Raw genomic sequence first — 16,219 nt, 5'->3', positions numbered from 1 at the left:
CTAATTGTCATAACTAAAAATTTATACTCTTATTTACCTGATCGAAAGAAAATTCTAAAACTATAAATTTTCTTTTTTATCTTCTTCTATCTCCTTCTAGTTTAAGATGTTTTACTTCTCCAGGATAGGACAGATGGGGGAATACACTTAAACATGGCTTTACAACTTAGTACAAAGATAAATTAGGCAACAAAAATCTTCATGTTTTTGTTAATAAAAGAAATTCACTATCTGTTAAACTTCTGTGTGAAAATCTGCTCATTCTGTTTTTTATATATATTTATTTTTTAATTGTAGTTGGACACAATATCTTTATTTTTCTTATTTTTATGTGGTTCTGGAGATCGAACCCAAGACCATGCACGGGCTAAGTGAGCATTCTACCTCTGAGCCACAACCCCAACCCCCGCCCCATTCAGTTCTCTATTATCTGGTAATTTCTGCATTCAGAATTTTGCTATAAATACTATTCTGCTGTAATTATTCAAAATACTTAGGTGAAATTGTATGTATAATTTCTCATACAATATTTGAAGATTACACATGTACTACTGCACAGAAATAAAGGAAAAAGAGAGAATACCCCAAATGCCTAATACCATGTTAAGGTAGTGTCATTACAGACAATTTTTATAAAACATTTTTTATATTTTCATTTTTTTAATTTACACAAAGCTATGGGAATTATACTGCCATGAGCATCACTTTATATTATTAGACAAATGGATTAATTTTTAGGGCTTCAATGGCTATTCTATAAATCCTACAGTTTGGTTAGTACCTACTGTCAAAGTGGTGTAACAGTCTTGATTAGTCTCCTAAACAAACATTTGAGAACATGTGAAAAATTGGGAAACTTCAAAAAAGAAAGTGAGTGCTTCTTCTACCTTGGGATCTGAACAAAAAGAATCTTAGCCAACTATATGAGATTGAAGTATTTAGTGAAATATTCATAAAAATCATTAATCTAAATCTTAAAGAGAACAACTTATATTCACAGAGGTATCAGTATATAATTTGTAGCTGCAATTTCAATATAAGTCCAAAAGGCTTATGTTTTCAAAAAGCTTAAAAAAGTTTAGCTTAGTTTCTGTCTGCAAGGAACCACAAAGAATATACAAGGATGAATAAAATAGGTCTTCCCTCAGGTACTTGTAGTACCCTAAGAAGCAGACATATTCAGGAAACTATGGAGCTTACTCGGGTATTAAGTATTCAGAGGTTAAATTGGCTTACCTCCTCTGATTTGAAAGCCTGTTTGGTATGTGTGTATTTCAAAAACCTAGAAAGAAAAATAAATCACTTGTCAGATATAGGAACTGATTTGGTTTTAGTGATCTTGGGTTTCTAAAGATTTGATCTTTTATAGGTTAAAAATAGTCAGAAAGACAATTCATAAATCCATATTCCCAAATTATTCAATTTCTGATTAAGAACTTAAATGTGCTAGAAAGACTTTTAAAGTGTGGTCATATTAAGGCTATGTAACAATATGAATATTACTGAGTATTTGTAAGAAAATGAAATGTAAAACTGCATGTATAATATGAATGTAGTTAATTAAATATATATTAAAATACTAGATGACAAAATTCTTATATTAGATGTGGTAAAGTGGTACAATTCTGACTAATTTTCCCCATCCTACTTTCCAAATTTTAGTGTAGCTATGTAGTTTTATGATAAAAAATTAAAGCAATGATAAGTAATGATAAAGTTCAATACATAAATCTGCCTATGGTTAATTCAGATAATGTTTAACATAAGTTATCTTTAAAGTTCTTACCGAGCAACAGGAAGCACATTGGAACCAGTGTACATCATGATAAAGAAAAACACTCCACTCAGATAAAGACGAGGTAACTGTGGGTTATCTTGCATGATATGGTATAACAAAATAGCAACCTTCTCAACAAGGATAGGGTCAAACGTCAGCAGTAACTGAAGACAGGAATAAAATGTTCTGGTTAATAAGTTATAAAAAAATTGCACTATCATTATTCATTTTACACACACAGACACACACAGACACACACACACACACACACACACATCCTAACTTGAGGTTTATTGTTTCTTATATAAGTTATAAAAATTCATGCAATTCAGTAAGCTTATCTACCAGACTCAAGTCAGATTTGAAAAATGATTTATTCTAGCCAGGTACTATGGTGCACAATTGTAATCCCAGTGGCTCGGGAGGCTAAGACCCTAAGCAACTTAGCAAGACCCTATCTCTAAGTAAAATATAAAAAAGGGCTGGGGATGTGGCTCAGAGATTAAGCACCTTTGGGTTCAATCCCTGGTTAAAATAAATAAATACACACACACACACAGGTGTGTGTGTGTGTATATATATATTCACTGAAACATTTAGTGGAGATAGCAAAATATTAATTGAAAGTTGATCAAATCATATTCAGAAAAATCCCTAATATGCCTATAGCTAGTTTTGTCATAATTTTACAAGTAAAATTGCTTCCTGTTTGAGAATGTTCCTAAATAGAATTTTTTTCTGTTAATGATAAAAGAAAAAGGAAAAAACAAAACAAAAAAAATTAACTACATGTTTAGTTTTGGTTCAATTGAGTTAATGTGAAGAATCCTCTGAATGCTACTTAAGAACTCAAGAAGCAGAGTATTGAACACCTATTGATGAAATGGCACTACAAAGTAGATTTAGGAGTGGTGCTAAAGGCAAGAGGCTAAAACAATTACTAGAAGCAGCACACAGTACTACTTCTACAAGTATTGAAAGATGTGACCTCTAGAAATCCGAACTAGAAATACTGAAGGAAATATGATATCACTATCATGAATCTGGGCTAACTCTAAAACCAAACAGAATAAACAGCTGATAAAAAATTGTAAAAATTTTATCTCTGAAACTTAATAAAAGTGGTACTTCTATTTTCTTTAAATAGTTGCTTCCAAATAATCTCCAATTTGGGGTCAAATTTAACCGGGGGGAACAATGAAGAAATACTAGATCCAAATTACAGATGCAAAGTTTTTTAAGTAAACAATATAAATTTTTGGTGTGTTTGGTGTCTTATCTATTTATCAAAGTATTTAAGTATTTCATACTATGAGATACTTTACAAAGAAAAAAATTAAGAAAATAGAACACAGAATTTTCTCTAGTAGAGTTCAATATTTGATGTTATAGAAATTATCGAACAAAGCTCAAAGTATTTCATGTTGTCACTATGCCAGAAAACTCACTGCATCTTAGAACACTAAAAATTTGAAAGCTGTACCATATAGTCAAACTGGTGACAATTCTTGAAGTCAAATGAAGTACAGAAATCTCTTTCCAAATGTAAATATTGTTTCTGAAAACTACTACCTGTGTTTTATCAAGACTACGGTATGTGAGAATATAGAAAATTAAGGGGGAAAAAAACTCCAAAGAAACAATTTTTAAACTCAGTATTAAAAATATAGAAGGCATATGCTCTTAAAAGCTAGAAATGTAAGTAATTCTTCTATCATTTTGTTCATAAGGTGCTAAAAGTTTCTGGTTAATGAAAACATACACTTCTCCATCTCCTCCCAAGCTTCATGTTATAGTGCTATATTTCTTAAAATCTTTTCAGTCATTCCCTCCTGGCCTTAAATTTAATGCTATTTGCATTTACTTTATTCTTTTCAGTTTCAAGACTCTTGGAAACATGTTTGGGAGATGCTAATTTTCTGAGTATGACATTTTATCTAATGTTGAGAAGGACCTATACAGAAAACAAGTCCCTCCAACATACACAGTCACATAGTCCTGTGGGCGAGATGGTAGTGGTTTAAAGAAATAATTACGGTGCTTTTTCATATAAAGGTCTTAACAGAAATGTCCACATAGAAAAGCATACAAATTTTTAAATGTTGGTATGCTTAAATAACAATAGTTAGAAGAAAAAAAAAACTGTATTCTTGTACATGACTTTTTCAGTATCAGTGATTAACACAGGCACTTAATAGTAATACATGAATATAAGAATATATACATTGAGTCATTATCTCTTCCACACTAATATACAAATGGTACAAATTACTAGCAATGCTCTTAAGTCAACCATGAGTAGTTAAGGTCTAAAAAACTAGATTTGACAAAAATAATTAATAGATAGGAGGGAAATGACTACCTATGAAATCTCTGGGACCTGATTTGTCTAATCCTAATTTGAGTTTAGGTAACTTAATTTGAAAAGATTATAAGAATGCAGAAGAAGAAAAAGAAAAATGTCTTTAGTAAATCCTATATAATTCCAACTCAATTCTTTGAATCATCAGTTGCTACACACAAAAACATGTAACTGAGAACAATCAAAATTTGAGGCATGTGCTAGCTTATCTGTTAAGGTACAAGCCTCCATGTCTTTCTGTGGCAGGAGCCAGCAGTTAATATCAAACTGCACTACAAACTATAAAGCACCTTTTAATTATCAGAATGAAACAGACTATAATAAAGATGAGGATGCATAATAAAATTAAATAAGAGAAAATAATTCTTAAAATACTGTTCCTAGTTCAATAACACAAAAGGAACTCACCTGAATAATATGGGGAAGACAAGTGCTATCTGATAGTAGTCTTTTCACTCTGGGTAAAGGCCGAATAATGGCATTATCTTGATCCCTAGAAAATATTTTCTATGGTTAACATTTAATATATTTATTAAAATTTGTATGTTCAGAGCGTTCTTCTAGGCATGAAGCAAGTTACCTTACTTTTTTGTTAATGAAGACTAAGCTCTCATACAGCTGGGAACATGATTAGATATTTTGGTTTAAATCTATTTGGCTGCTTAATATGACTTCATATCCTTCCATAAGATTTCCTTGAAAAACAGTACCCTAGAAGAGCCAAAGACTCTTATTTATTATTTAATTGATTAAACTTTGTGTTGTCCAACACATTGTCAGTGGATAGACCCCCCCAAAGGGCATATCAAACTTCTGTCACATAAATCTAAATTTTAATTTAACTATAGTCAGTATTTTTCAAATACAGACTTAATTTTAATGCCATATTACTTCTACATACTGGTTGTATGGTTTTGAGTCTAGTCTAATTTTTAAAGAGAACTAGAACCATGAATACCTTGAGTGTCATAAAATATGTGACATTTTTTCAGTAATTTCCATCACAAGATAGTGTAGTAATAAAAAGATGTATATGCAAGTATTTTATACAGACTGAAAAGTTCTGTGCAAGAGTTATGACTGCCATAGGAAAATACATTCTTACCTTCACTAGTCAAGTAGAACGAGGTGTGGGCCTAGAAACACTGCTACACCAGGAATGCTGACATGACAGATAAGGAACTCACCACTGACTATGGACTACAGTATATCTATTTCAAAATATTCATACCTAATTCACATAAAAATTATTACCAGCATAGCTGGTAGGTCTCAGGTTTTATTTAAAATTTCCCACAGAAGGTTGCTTTTCAGTTACTTTACCAATAATTTCCAAAGTATTTATTCTTTTATATCTGTTTCAAAAAGTTCTAAAGGCCAAAGCAGCACTCCCCCAAGGCCACAAATAGGACACCTATGTTTTAAATAGCCAGGGTAATCCCATGTTACTGAAGAAGTATCCATACCAATGAGAAAAACAAGATATCTCTGGTGCCCTGTAAATCATTAAAATATTAATTATATTTTACCTGCTTGGAAAATATCCACACATTGTGATCAACATGTTCAATATGAGGGTAGCAAGATCAGTTTCATTCAAAACAGCCTGTCCACTGGCTAACAGACACCACTTAAGCTGGGGTATTGCCTGAAGTGGTCGCCATCCATCCATGCCTTGAGCCCAGCATCTGGTTTTTGCATTTAACATTCCTTTGGTCCACAATTCTTGCATCTTAATTGATTAAAGGCATCATTATTACAGACAGATAAAATAAAATGAAAAATTTGCCAATATTAATCATAGTAAATACATATGAAAGTGGAAGACACTATAAAATAGCAATACACTATCATTGAAATATACTGTGAAATAAACATCTAAGTTCAGTATTTTAAAAAAAAGATTTTGTTGATAAGCTTTTAGGAATCCAAGTTTGGCTAATAATAGAAAAAAAAAACCATTTAGTTGGTCAATTGCAGGATACTAGAAAGAGTAAAAATGACCAATTTTGTAAGAGAAAAAGGCATGGCCTCCAGAAAACCATCTTTGGCCAATTTCCCACTGAGCCAGAAAGGCTGAGGATGGGAGATCAAGATCAAATATTGCAGATGCAAAGTGAAACTACCATTAGTTCTTGAACTGAATAGGCAATGTTCAATATTCAATGTTAAGAGTACATATTAAAACTTACTTGTTCATACCACTGATAATAGTTGACATAATTATTTAGAAATTGGTGCTAGGGACGCAGAATGCTTGCTTATCATGTGGCAAGATTCAAAACAGTATCAAGAAGAAAAAAAAAAGGAAAGAAATACAACAACAGACAATAGAGAGCAATTGTTACATAGAAATTCATTAAAAACCTGAGTGTTACCTCCCTAACAATAGTTTTTAAACAAGACTTGAAGACACAATTGTGTATGCATGTGAGCTTCTCCAAAAGTGCAAGCCATCTACTCCTTCCCATATAAATGGGATATAGGGCCCTTAGAACTGACAACAATATTATACATCGCTGTGTGCTAAGCAAGAGGGCAAAAGAAAGGCGGAGACCTTCACAAAAAGCTTCTCTAAAACACGTACCTCATGAAATCCATAGGGACCACTCCTTTCTTTATCTGCATTGCCAAAATACCATTCCTTTTCACTCTCTCTCTTCATGTCTGGAGCAGCTTCAATTACATTGCTCTAAATTTTAAAAAGATTTCAGTTATTTTGCAACACAGAAATCTAAGGGGGGGCACACATCATAAAACAAAATTTGGGGGTTTATTTCCCATTTGGAACTCAATTCAAAAGTTTAAGTAACATTATCTTAATATTTAAGAATTAAATACCTAACCAAATAACCAAAAATAGCTACTTCCTAAAATGCATCTGAAATAAATGTTTTCCTAAATCCATTTAACAATCTATATTAAATTCAAAATATTCACACTTCCTATGCTTATTAATAAGTTTTCAGGATACTAAAGTTTTAGTAGCATTCTGCAAGTGGTTAAATAAATAAATACCATTAAAACACAATGCTCAAAATATTACAGGTTATTTTGAGGAAAAAACTCACTCTGACAAGAGTTTCAATAAGCATCTGAGATCAAAGAGTTGAAATCCTAACAAAGGTTTAGTGGTTTTAAATATTTAGTTTCAATTCATTACCTGCACTACTGTTAAAATGAATTAAGTCTGAACTAAAGCTGCCTTCATACATAATTTAGGTTTGTCCTAAACATTTCTCAATACATACTGAATAGTAATCTAACTTGATGCATAAACATACTACAATCCACTCTTATGAAAAATAACCATCTCAATCACAACTTTAGTCAACCATATCTAAACAAATGTTCAAACATGCTCACATATGACAGATGCAGACTGTAATCAACTGAGCTGTTTCTGTACCCAACTTCCATTTTCTGCATGTTACTTCCTTTTCCCTGGCTATAAGTATAACCTGCCCATCTGGTGGTACAGAGCATCTTGAACCATTTTTGGTTTAGACTAGAGCTCAATTCTAGAATCACATGTAAAGCCAATTAAAGTCTGCAAAACTAGATTGACATTTTCTCTTTTAACACTACAGATAATTCTTATAATTTTCTCTTTCAGTGTTTGATGAGGATAGAATGTTATTTTTATGGGATTATTTTTATTGAATTATAATTATATAAAATTATGGAATTCATTATGCCATATTCATACAAGCACAAATTGATCAATCTAATTCTCTAGTATCTCCCTTTCTCTCCCTCCAGATTCCCTTGCTCTGCTCCAATGCCCCACCTATTATTATTTAAATGATGCATTATAACTGCATATAAAAGTGAAATTCATGATGGTATATTCATACATGAACATATCATAATTTAGTAGATTTTGTTCTCTAGGACTTCCACACATCCTCCTTCCTTTTCTCCCTTTTCTATCTCTGTATATAATCTATTAGTTTCCCTTCTATTGTTGTGAGATCCTTTTTTTTACTCCTTTTCTCTTTCTTCTAGCTTCCACATATGAGAGAAAACACTGATGTTCTCTAGTTCCATCCATTTAACAGCAGATACCATGACTTCATTCTTTCTTATGGCTGACAAAAACTACATTGTGTGTATATACCACATTTTATCCATTCATCTGTTGATGGGTACCTGGGCTGGTTTCATAACTTGGCTATTATAAATTGCGCTGCTATAAATATTGATATGCCTATATTATTACAGTATGCTGATTTTAGTTCTTTAGGATAAATACAAAGGAATGGGATAGCTGGGTCATACAGTGGTTCTATTCCTATTCTTTTGAAAAATCTTCATACTGTTTTCCAAAGTGGCTGTACTAATTTGTAGTCTCAACAACAATATATGAGTTAACTTTTCCCCCCACTTTCCTGCCAGAAATTTCATGTAGTTAGTGTATTTTAGTACAACATGGTTTTAAAATACCCTCTTAACTATCAGTTTCCAGTTAGATTCACATAGAGAAGTACAGCAACATGGTTAAGAGGACAGACTTCTGGGATCTGTCATTCATAACCTTTGGCAATGCACTCAAGTCTCTCTGTCCCTCAGTTTCCTCACTGTAAAATGGGAAAATGATGGTAACAACATAATAAAGCTATTGGAGATTTAAAGTGTAAATGTACTACATGTACTAGAATAGGTCCTGAATAGAATAGCATATATAAGCATTATGATTTTTGCCTATTCACACCTGGTAACAGAAAAAGCCCATATTCTAAATATTCATCAGAAGTTTTCGTCACAAAACAAAATCCAAATCCAAAAATCCCAACTCTAACATCTCCTTACACCAAGAAATTAAAACTAAAAAACAATAACAACAAAAACAAAACAAAACACAAATCAAAACTGGAAGAAAGGGAGGAAGGAAGGAAGGAGGGAGGGAGGGAGGGAGGGAAGGAAGGAAGGAAGGAAAGAAGGAAGGAAGGAAGGAAAGAAATCAAATATGCTAAGTACAGATGCCTTTTTTTTTTTGGTATTAGGGATTGAACTCAGGGGCACTCAGCCACTGAGCCACATCCCAAGCCCTGTTTGTATTTTATTTAGAGACAGGGTCTCCCCGAGTTGCTTAGTACCTCACTTTTGCTGAGGCTGGCTCTAAACTTGTAATCCTCCTGCCTCAGCCTCCCGAACCACTGGGATTATAGACGTGCACGACTGCATCCAGTCAAATCCCTTTTATAAACTAGATATCAAAAAAGCCATTTAGTAGATCAGAAGTTTTATTCTCTTGGTTGGATTACAATAAGGCCTCAAGGTTCCTTAAGGCAAAGCATACAGAGAAAGCATTTGACAAAAAACAGCCATTCATTTAAAAAAATATATTTTTAGTTGTTGATGTACACTTATTTGTTTATTTTTATGTGATGCTGAGGATTGAACCAAGTGCCTCACACATGCTAGGCAAATGTCTGCCACTGAGCCACAACCCCATTCATATTTAAAACACAAGAAAAACTAGGGACAGAAGGAATATACTTCAACATTGTAAAAGCTATATATGACAAACCCAAGGCCAAAATCATTCTAAATGCAGAAACACTGAAATCATTCAGTCTGATTCAGGACATTCAGCATAGTCTTTGAAACTCTAGTTAGAGCTATTAGGTAAAAGAAAGAAATTACAGGGATACTAATAGGAAAAAAAGAGCTCAAACTATCTCTCTTTGTGGACGACGACATGATCCTATATTTAGAAGACTGCAAATACTCCACCAAAAAATTTCTGGAACTCATAAATGAATACAGCAAAGTAGCAGGCTACAAAATTAATCCCATAAATCAACTACATTCCTATACATCCATAATGAATCAGCTGAAAGAGAAATTAGGGAAACTATCCCATTCACAATAGATTTAGAAAATACTTGGGAATCAATATAAGAAAAGAGATGAAAGATCTCTACAATGAAAACTACAGAACACTAAAGAAAGAAATTGAAGACCTTAGAAAATGGAAAGATCTCCCATGTTCTTGGATAGGCAGAATTAATATTGTCAATATGGCCAAATTACCAAAAGCCCTATAGAGAGTAAATCCAATTCCTATTAAAAATCCAATGTGATTCTTTAACAAAATAGAAAATGCAGTCATGAAATCCATTTGGAAAAATAAGAGGCCAAAGCAATCCTTAAGCAAGAAAAGCGAAACAGGAGGCATCACAGTACCAGATCTTAAAATATTTTATGGAGCTATAGTAATAACAACAGCATGGTACTGGCACCAAAATAGATATGTAGACCAAAGGAATCAAATAGAAGACACAGAGGCAAACACACATAAACACAGTTATCTCGTACTAAATGAAGACATCAAAAACATACTTTGGAGAAAAAAGAGCCACTTCAATGAATGGTGCCGGGAAAACTGGAAATTCACATGTAACAGAATGAAACTGACTCCTATCTTGCACCCTGCAAAAAACTCAGCTCAAAGCAGATCAAAGATCTAGGTATTAGACTAGAAATGCTGCACCTACTAGTAGAAAATTGTAGGCTCAATACTCCATCATGTCAGCTTAGGAACCCACTTCTCAACAAGACTCCTAAAGCACAAGAATTAAAATAAAAATCAATAATAAATGGGACAGCATCAAACTAAAAAGGTTCTTCACAGAAAAGGAAACCACCAAGAATGTTAAGAGAGGACCTACAGAACTGGAGAACATCTTTGCTGTCTGCACCTCAGAAAAGGTGCTAATTTCTAGGACACACAAAGAACTGAAAAAGCGTTAACACCAAAAAAACAAATAACCAACAATAAATGGGGCAAAGGAACTAAACATAGAAGAAAAAATACAAACAGCCAACAAATAAATACAAAATGTTCAATATCTTTAACAATTAAAGAAATGCAAATTAAAACTACACTGAGATCTCACCTCACTCAAACCAGCAATCAAGAACACAAGTAACAATAAATGTTGACAAGGTTGTGCAAAAAAGGGTACACTCATACACTGTTGGTATGCAATTAGTGCAACCACTCTGAAAAGCAGTATGGAAAGTCCTCAAAAAACTAGGAGTGGGACCAACATTTGATCCAGTTATTCCACTTCTCTCTACATATTCGAAGGATTTAAAATCAGCATAATGCAGTGACTCAGTCACATCAATGTTTATAGAAACACAATTCATAATACCTAAGTTACCAACCTAGATGCCCATCAACAGATGAATGGAAAAGAAACTTTGGTATATATAGACAAAGGAATATTACTCAGCCATAAAGAATGACTTTTATGACATTTGCTGGTAAATTGATCCGGAGACTATCATGCTAAGTGAAATAAGTCAATCCCAAAAAACCAAAGGTTGGATGTTTTCTCTTATATGTGGATGCTAACACAAATAAGCAGGGAGAGGGGAAGAACAGAATAAGGGGCATGAAGGGAAGGGAGCAGTGATAGGAATAGGAAAGACAGTGGAATGAATAGGACATTAACTTCCTATGTATATATATTAATACACTACAGTGAATCTCAGCATTTTGTACATCTATAAGACTGGGATCCTAATTAGAATAAGACATATTCCATGCTTGTATAAATATATCAGATTCTATTGGCATGTATAACTACAAAGAACACATAATAAAGAGTTGCTTTTAAAAAAAAGCATATTTTCATTGTTGGTTGATGTTAAAATTTCTAGTCACATATTTGATGAATTCAGTTTAAAGCCTAAAGGTCACACTTTCTCAAAATAAGCCATATTAGAGATGCAGTTACTTTAAGACAAAAGATATTGAAAAAATAAAACTGGATCATTTTTGTCCATTTCTGATTGTTGTTATAGTGATTTCACTTTTTTGATGTGAATGAATCTAGTAGATATTAATACTATCAGAATTATTGGAGAAATACTTTGTTAACCATTATGTATTCACATGTATTTAGACTTCCATGATTCTTTTGTCCCTAAAATTATATTCAAAGAATGCTTAGCTTTAAAAACCTAAAGAAGCATACATACTTGGAGTGGTACTGTAGCTCGGCTCACATGGAGATGTGCTAGAGTAAGCAAGTCCACAAGGATTCTAATTCCATTTGAATCCATGAGATCCTTAACATTTTTCTGGAAAACATTTTTATATAATTTACAACCTTTCTGTTAAGCAGGTGCTGTCTAAGATTCTCAAATAAGAGGATATTTGGGGTTTCTTTGAAAACGACTGACATGCAACAGGTATTACTTAGTAGTTTTAGGACTCTCTTTAGAGGACAGGATTTCAATAGATTTAAAGGGCAATACTATATATTATAAAGAGATCACAGCAAAAAATTCTACTAAAATATGTTCTGAGCAAAAAAAAAAAAATATATCCCCCACAAAAATAATATGAACAAATCACTATCCTGTCAAGGTCTTTTTGTTAATAAACAGATTATTCTATAATCAGAAATAAATCTGCTCTATTAAAAATCTTTTACAATTTTAGTTTTTTGAAAAATAAAAACTGATAATTTCTTAGAAGTAAGGAAGAAACTATAAATTGAAATTCTTAATTATATTTTCTTCTAAAACATTTGTATTACTAAAAGTGGTATTTGTTAACATAAATATCACAATAAAAGTGAGAATAAAACATGCAAATTTTAGTATCAAATTTTAAAGCACAAAAATGTGCATAAACTTATTTCATCACCATGTAATTGGGAATTAATGTTATATATTGCAATTATAATTTTTTTTTTTAATTTTGAGATAGGATGTCACTAAGTTGCTTAGGGCCTCACTAAGTTGCTGAGGCTGGCCTTGAACTCAAAATCCTTCTGCCTCAGAGTCCTGATCTGCTAGGATTACAGGAATGTGCCACCACACCCAGCTACAATTATCAATTTTTTTCATGTGAGAAACCAGCATGAATCTACTAAAATATCTTAAAAAAAAGGACTAAAATGATTCTCCAGTTTAAATCTTCAAATTATTCTTCATCTTCAAAATATATACTGATAAATTCAATGTCCCATTTTATGTCAGGTATTTATTTACTTGAAATCTAATCTTAAAGTAAAATTGGTTAATGATGTTTCCTTCCTTACTCTCCACTCAGAATTTTATTATCATTATTTTATTTTGCACCTGCAATATTAGGGTAAATTTTCAGGGAATTGGCAAAAACTTCTCTCTCCAGAAGTTTATAGTTTTCTTAACTCAAAAGAAAATAAGAACAGAACCATCTCTGGATAATTAACTCAACTGTGAGAGTTTATCTTTACATAACCATATGACTTGGAAAGGACAGTATATTTATGCAAAAATACTGTACCTTGTTAAGGATCAACTTGTTTAGAAAGAGGATCAATCTATCTCGTTCAAGTTTATCTGTGCACTATTGAAATAAATGAAAATTCAGTCAGGAGTAAATAGAAACACAAATTAAAAGATTACTACCACTTTACAAAACCAATTGACAATTCATAAGAAATACCTTTTAAAAAAGGAAAAAAATCATAGAGGCCTGTCTGATGTCTTATAGCCTTTATAATTCTATATAATAACTTATCTAATTTTCCTAGAAAAGAAGTTTTAACTATATACTTGAATTAAAATTTCTAAATAATTGGTAAATAATGTTACATATAAATGTCATCATGTTGAATATAAACAAGGAGGAAAAATGTACTGGCTTAAATACAAATGGTATGCCAGAAGTCACTGGAATGAAGAGTGGATTGGAATTCAAGAGTGAAATTCAGTGTAACAGAAAACAGTAAGGATTTCTGTCCTAATTATGCCCTTTTTGTTGAGTGACCTTATTCAGATTCAGTTTTCTAACATACAGAGCATGACTCACAGTTACACAACTATAATAAGCATAGATGATTATTTTTAAAAATTGGTAAAATAATCCTCTCTAAAGCAGTTCATTGAAATTTAAACTGTTAAATTAAGAGGAATACAAACACAAATGAAGGTATGTACAACACGTAACATGAATGAATGGATTAATCTGTTCTCCTACCATGTTCGAATGTTGAATGACAAATTGTATAAAATTATAAAACGAAAAAAGGGCTAATTCAAGTTCCCTTTCTAATTATTACTGCAAGGTTCTAAAATTTTCATTTTCATACTTTTAAATTAAAAGATTGGCAAATAGATTGCTAAAGTTCTTCAAAAGCACAACTTAAAAAATAAAAATAAAAATAATCTGGCATGGACAAGTATTAATCTGGTCAAATTACTATTCAACCAAGTTAGATTTAAACGCGTTAACGTATAACTCATGCAGAAAGTCCCAGTGATTCAGTCTCCTTAAATGTTATCCTTACCCTCTCTAACATTCCAATGATGTATCTTGTGTCTGTAAAAGGTCCTATTTCTTCATGACATCTGCCATAAACAATAGCAAGGGCTTGTAAACATAAACACTTCATGTTTACTTTTGGAGTTAGAAGAAAGCGATGATAGAGCTCATTGAAAAATTCATACCTAGGTAAGAATAAATGGTCAATAATAGAAATAATCATGAAACCAATAGTGAAAACAAATATAAAAGGATGTGAAGTATAGCTCACGATCTCTTAATTGATCCACTTTCTTCATTCTCATCTTCCTCCAATAGTAATCTCAGATAATAGTCTCCTATTTTGATTTCCTCTGCCAGGCACTCATATTTAACCTTTATTTAATAAAAACAAATTATATCACTTTAATTTACAATAGATATTTGACAATTTCCACACAACTGTTTCTTACATTCTTTCTGTTCAGAGCTTATCTAAACTCAAACACCTGGCAATTCAATATTAACAACATGACTTACTATTTCAGTTAAATGTTGAGTTGGAATTACACACCACATCAACTTTTTATGTTGAAAATGTAATTTTAATAGATAATTCTTCATCTTATATAGGAGCACAATAAAATATGCCACATTCTTTAGAAACTCCAGAAGCTATGAGAGTAAGATGAGGAAAATTTAGATGGGCTACTCCACCCATTACCTTAAACTGCAAGAGACAAAAGATTCTGACCTGAAGGTTAACATTTACACATTTTTCACTGTCTATAAATTTTTAAGTCATAAAAATAAGAAATCAGGAATTAGATATGGAGAGATATGGAAAAGAACATTTTTGTGAGGGGAAAAATTATATCAATGAAGATAAACTTACTAATAACAAATGAAAGAATAAAAGGAGCTCCCACAGCAAATACTAGGGAGTGAAAGCAATACAGAAACTGAAGATGTGATGCTCCCTGAAGGAAGAAACCTTTTTCATGACACTTATGCAAGCTGGTTGCTCATGATATGCTCTTACGGCTATAAGGAAGACTTAAATGCCTCAGCAAACTCAAATGAATCAGATTGGTGTTTTCTAATAACACACACCAAAAGCCATGTAGAAGGTTTAAAGACAAGAACCAAGAAAAAGATCAAAATTCACCTCTGAGGCAAAAACGTGGCACAACATATGAAAGTACTACTAAACGTCAGTCATGAATGCTTTCTTTGCTGTGAAAGTAATTTTTTCAAACATTGTGGTAATCTTAAGAATGTAAAACTTTCTGATAAAACCTGTCACAGCACTATGGGTATCAGTGAAATCTGCTTCATTCCTTTCTGAGTTTACCATAACCAAGAAAAGAGGAGATGGTCCAGCAGGAAAGCTTGCCTAGCATGCACAGGTTACTTCAGGAATTCCCTCTTCCCCTAGCTTTACCTCTTGCTGATGTGCCAAGATTTAAAACAACATACTGAATACATTTTATATATTTCTACAGTAACCTTCTCTGTGTGACAAATAACCCAGGCAACTATTTGGAGGTGATATGCAATGGAGAAGTCCAAGACCAGGAGTTGGGGCAGCGCCACAACCCTTAGGCTCATGCTGCTTGTTTCAAGGAAAGATTTACTGGCTATTACAAAATACAATTCTCCCTGACCAGACTACTAAAATTCTTTTTCCAAAGCCTATTCATTTTATTATTAGTATTTTATTTATTATTTATTTTTATTAATTATTATTCGTTATTATTATTTTAGTTACTTAACTATCAGTTTAACTGATGTCTAAAAATATAAACTACATAAAATATGTGTA

The 16,219-nt window shown here is 32.2% G+C and overlaps 1 protein-coding gene across 1 annotated transcript in view; it reads right to left on the bottom strand.

Annotated features, from left to right (window-relative positions):
* Dnajc13 (DnaJ heat shock protein family (Hsp40) member C13) overlaps window positions 1-16,219 on the bottom strand; it is a 120,614-nt gene that overhangs the window by 45,595 nt on the left and 58,800 nt on the right. The window contains exons 23-31 of the mRNA XM_026383836.2: window positions 14,687-14,790; window positions 14,441-14,600; window positions 13,435-13,497; window positions 12,138-12,239; window positions 6,727-6,831; window positions 5,669-5,871; window positions 4,548-4,632; window positions 1,787-1,941; window positions 1,237-1,282 (exon numbers count right to left, since the gene is read on the bottom strand). Coding sequence (XP_026239621.1) covers window positions 1,237-1,282; window positions 1,787-1,941; window positions 4,548-4,632; window positions 5,669-5,871; window positions 6,727-6,831; window positions 12,138-12,239; window positions 13,435-13,497; window positions 14,441-14,600; window positions 14,687-14,790 — 1,023 coding nt within the window. The remainder of the gene's footprint in view (window positions 1-1,236; window positions 1,283-1,786; window positions 1,942-4,547; window positions 4,633-5,668; window positions 5,872-6,726; window positions 6,832-12,137; window positions 12,240-13,434; window positions 13,498-14,440; window positions 14,601-14,686; window positions 14,791-16,219) is intronic.

Source organism: Urocitellus parryii, chromosome 2, assembly GCF_045843805.1.
Source record: "Urocitellus parryii isolate mUroPar1 chromosome 2, mUroPar1.hap1, whole genome shotgun sequence".
Classification (NCBI taxonomy): domain Eukaryota; kingdom Metazoa; phylum Chordata; class Mammalia; order Rodentia; family Sciuridae; genus Urocitellus; species Urocitellus parryii.
Note: the sequence above shows the minus strand (reverse complement) of the source record. Positions and strands in the feature narration are given on the sequence as shown.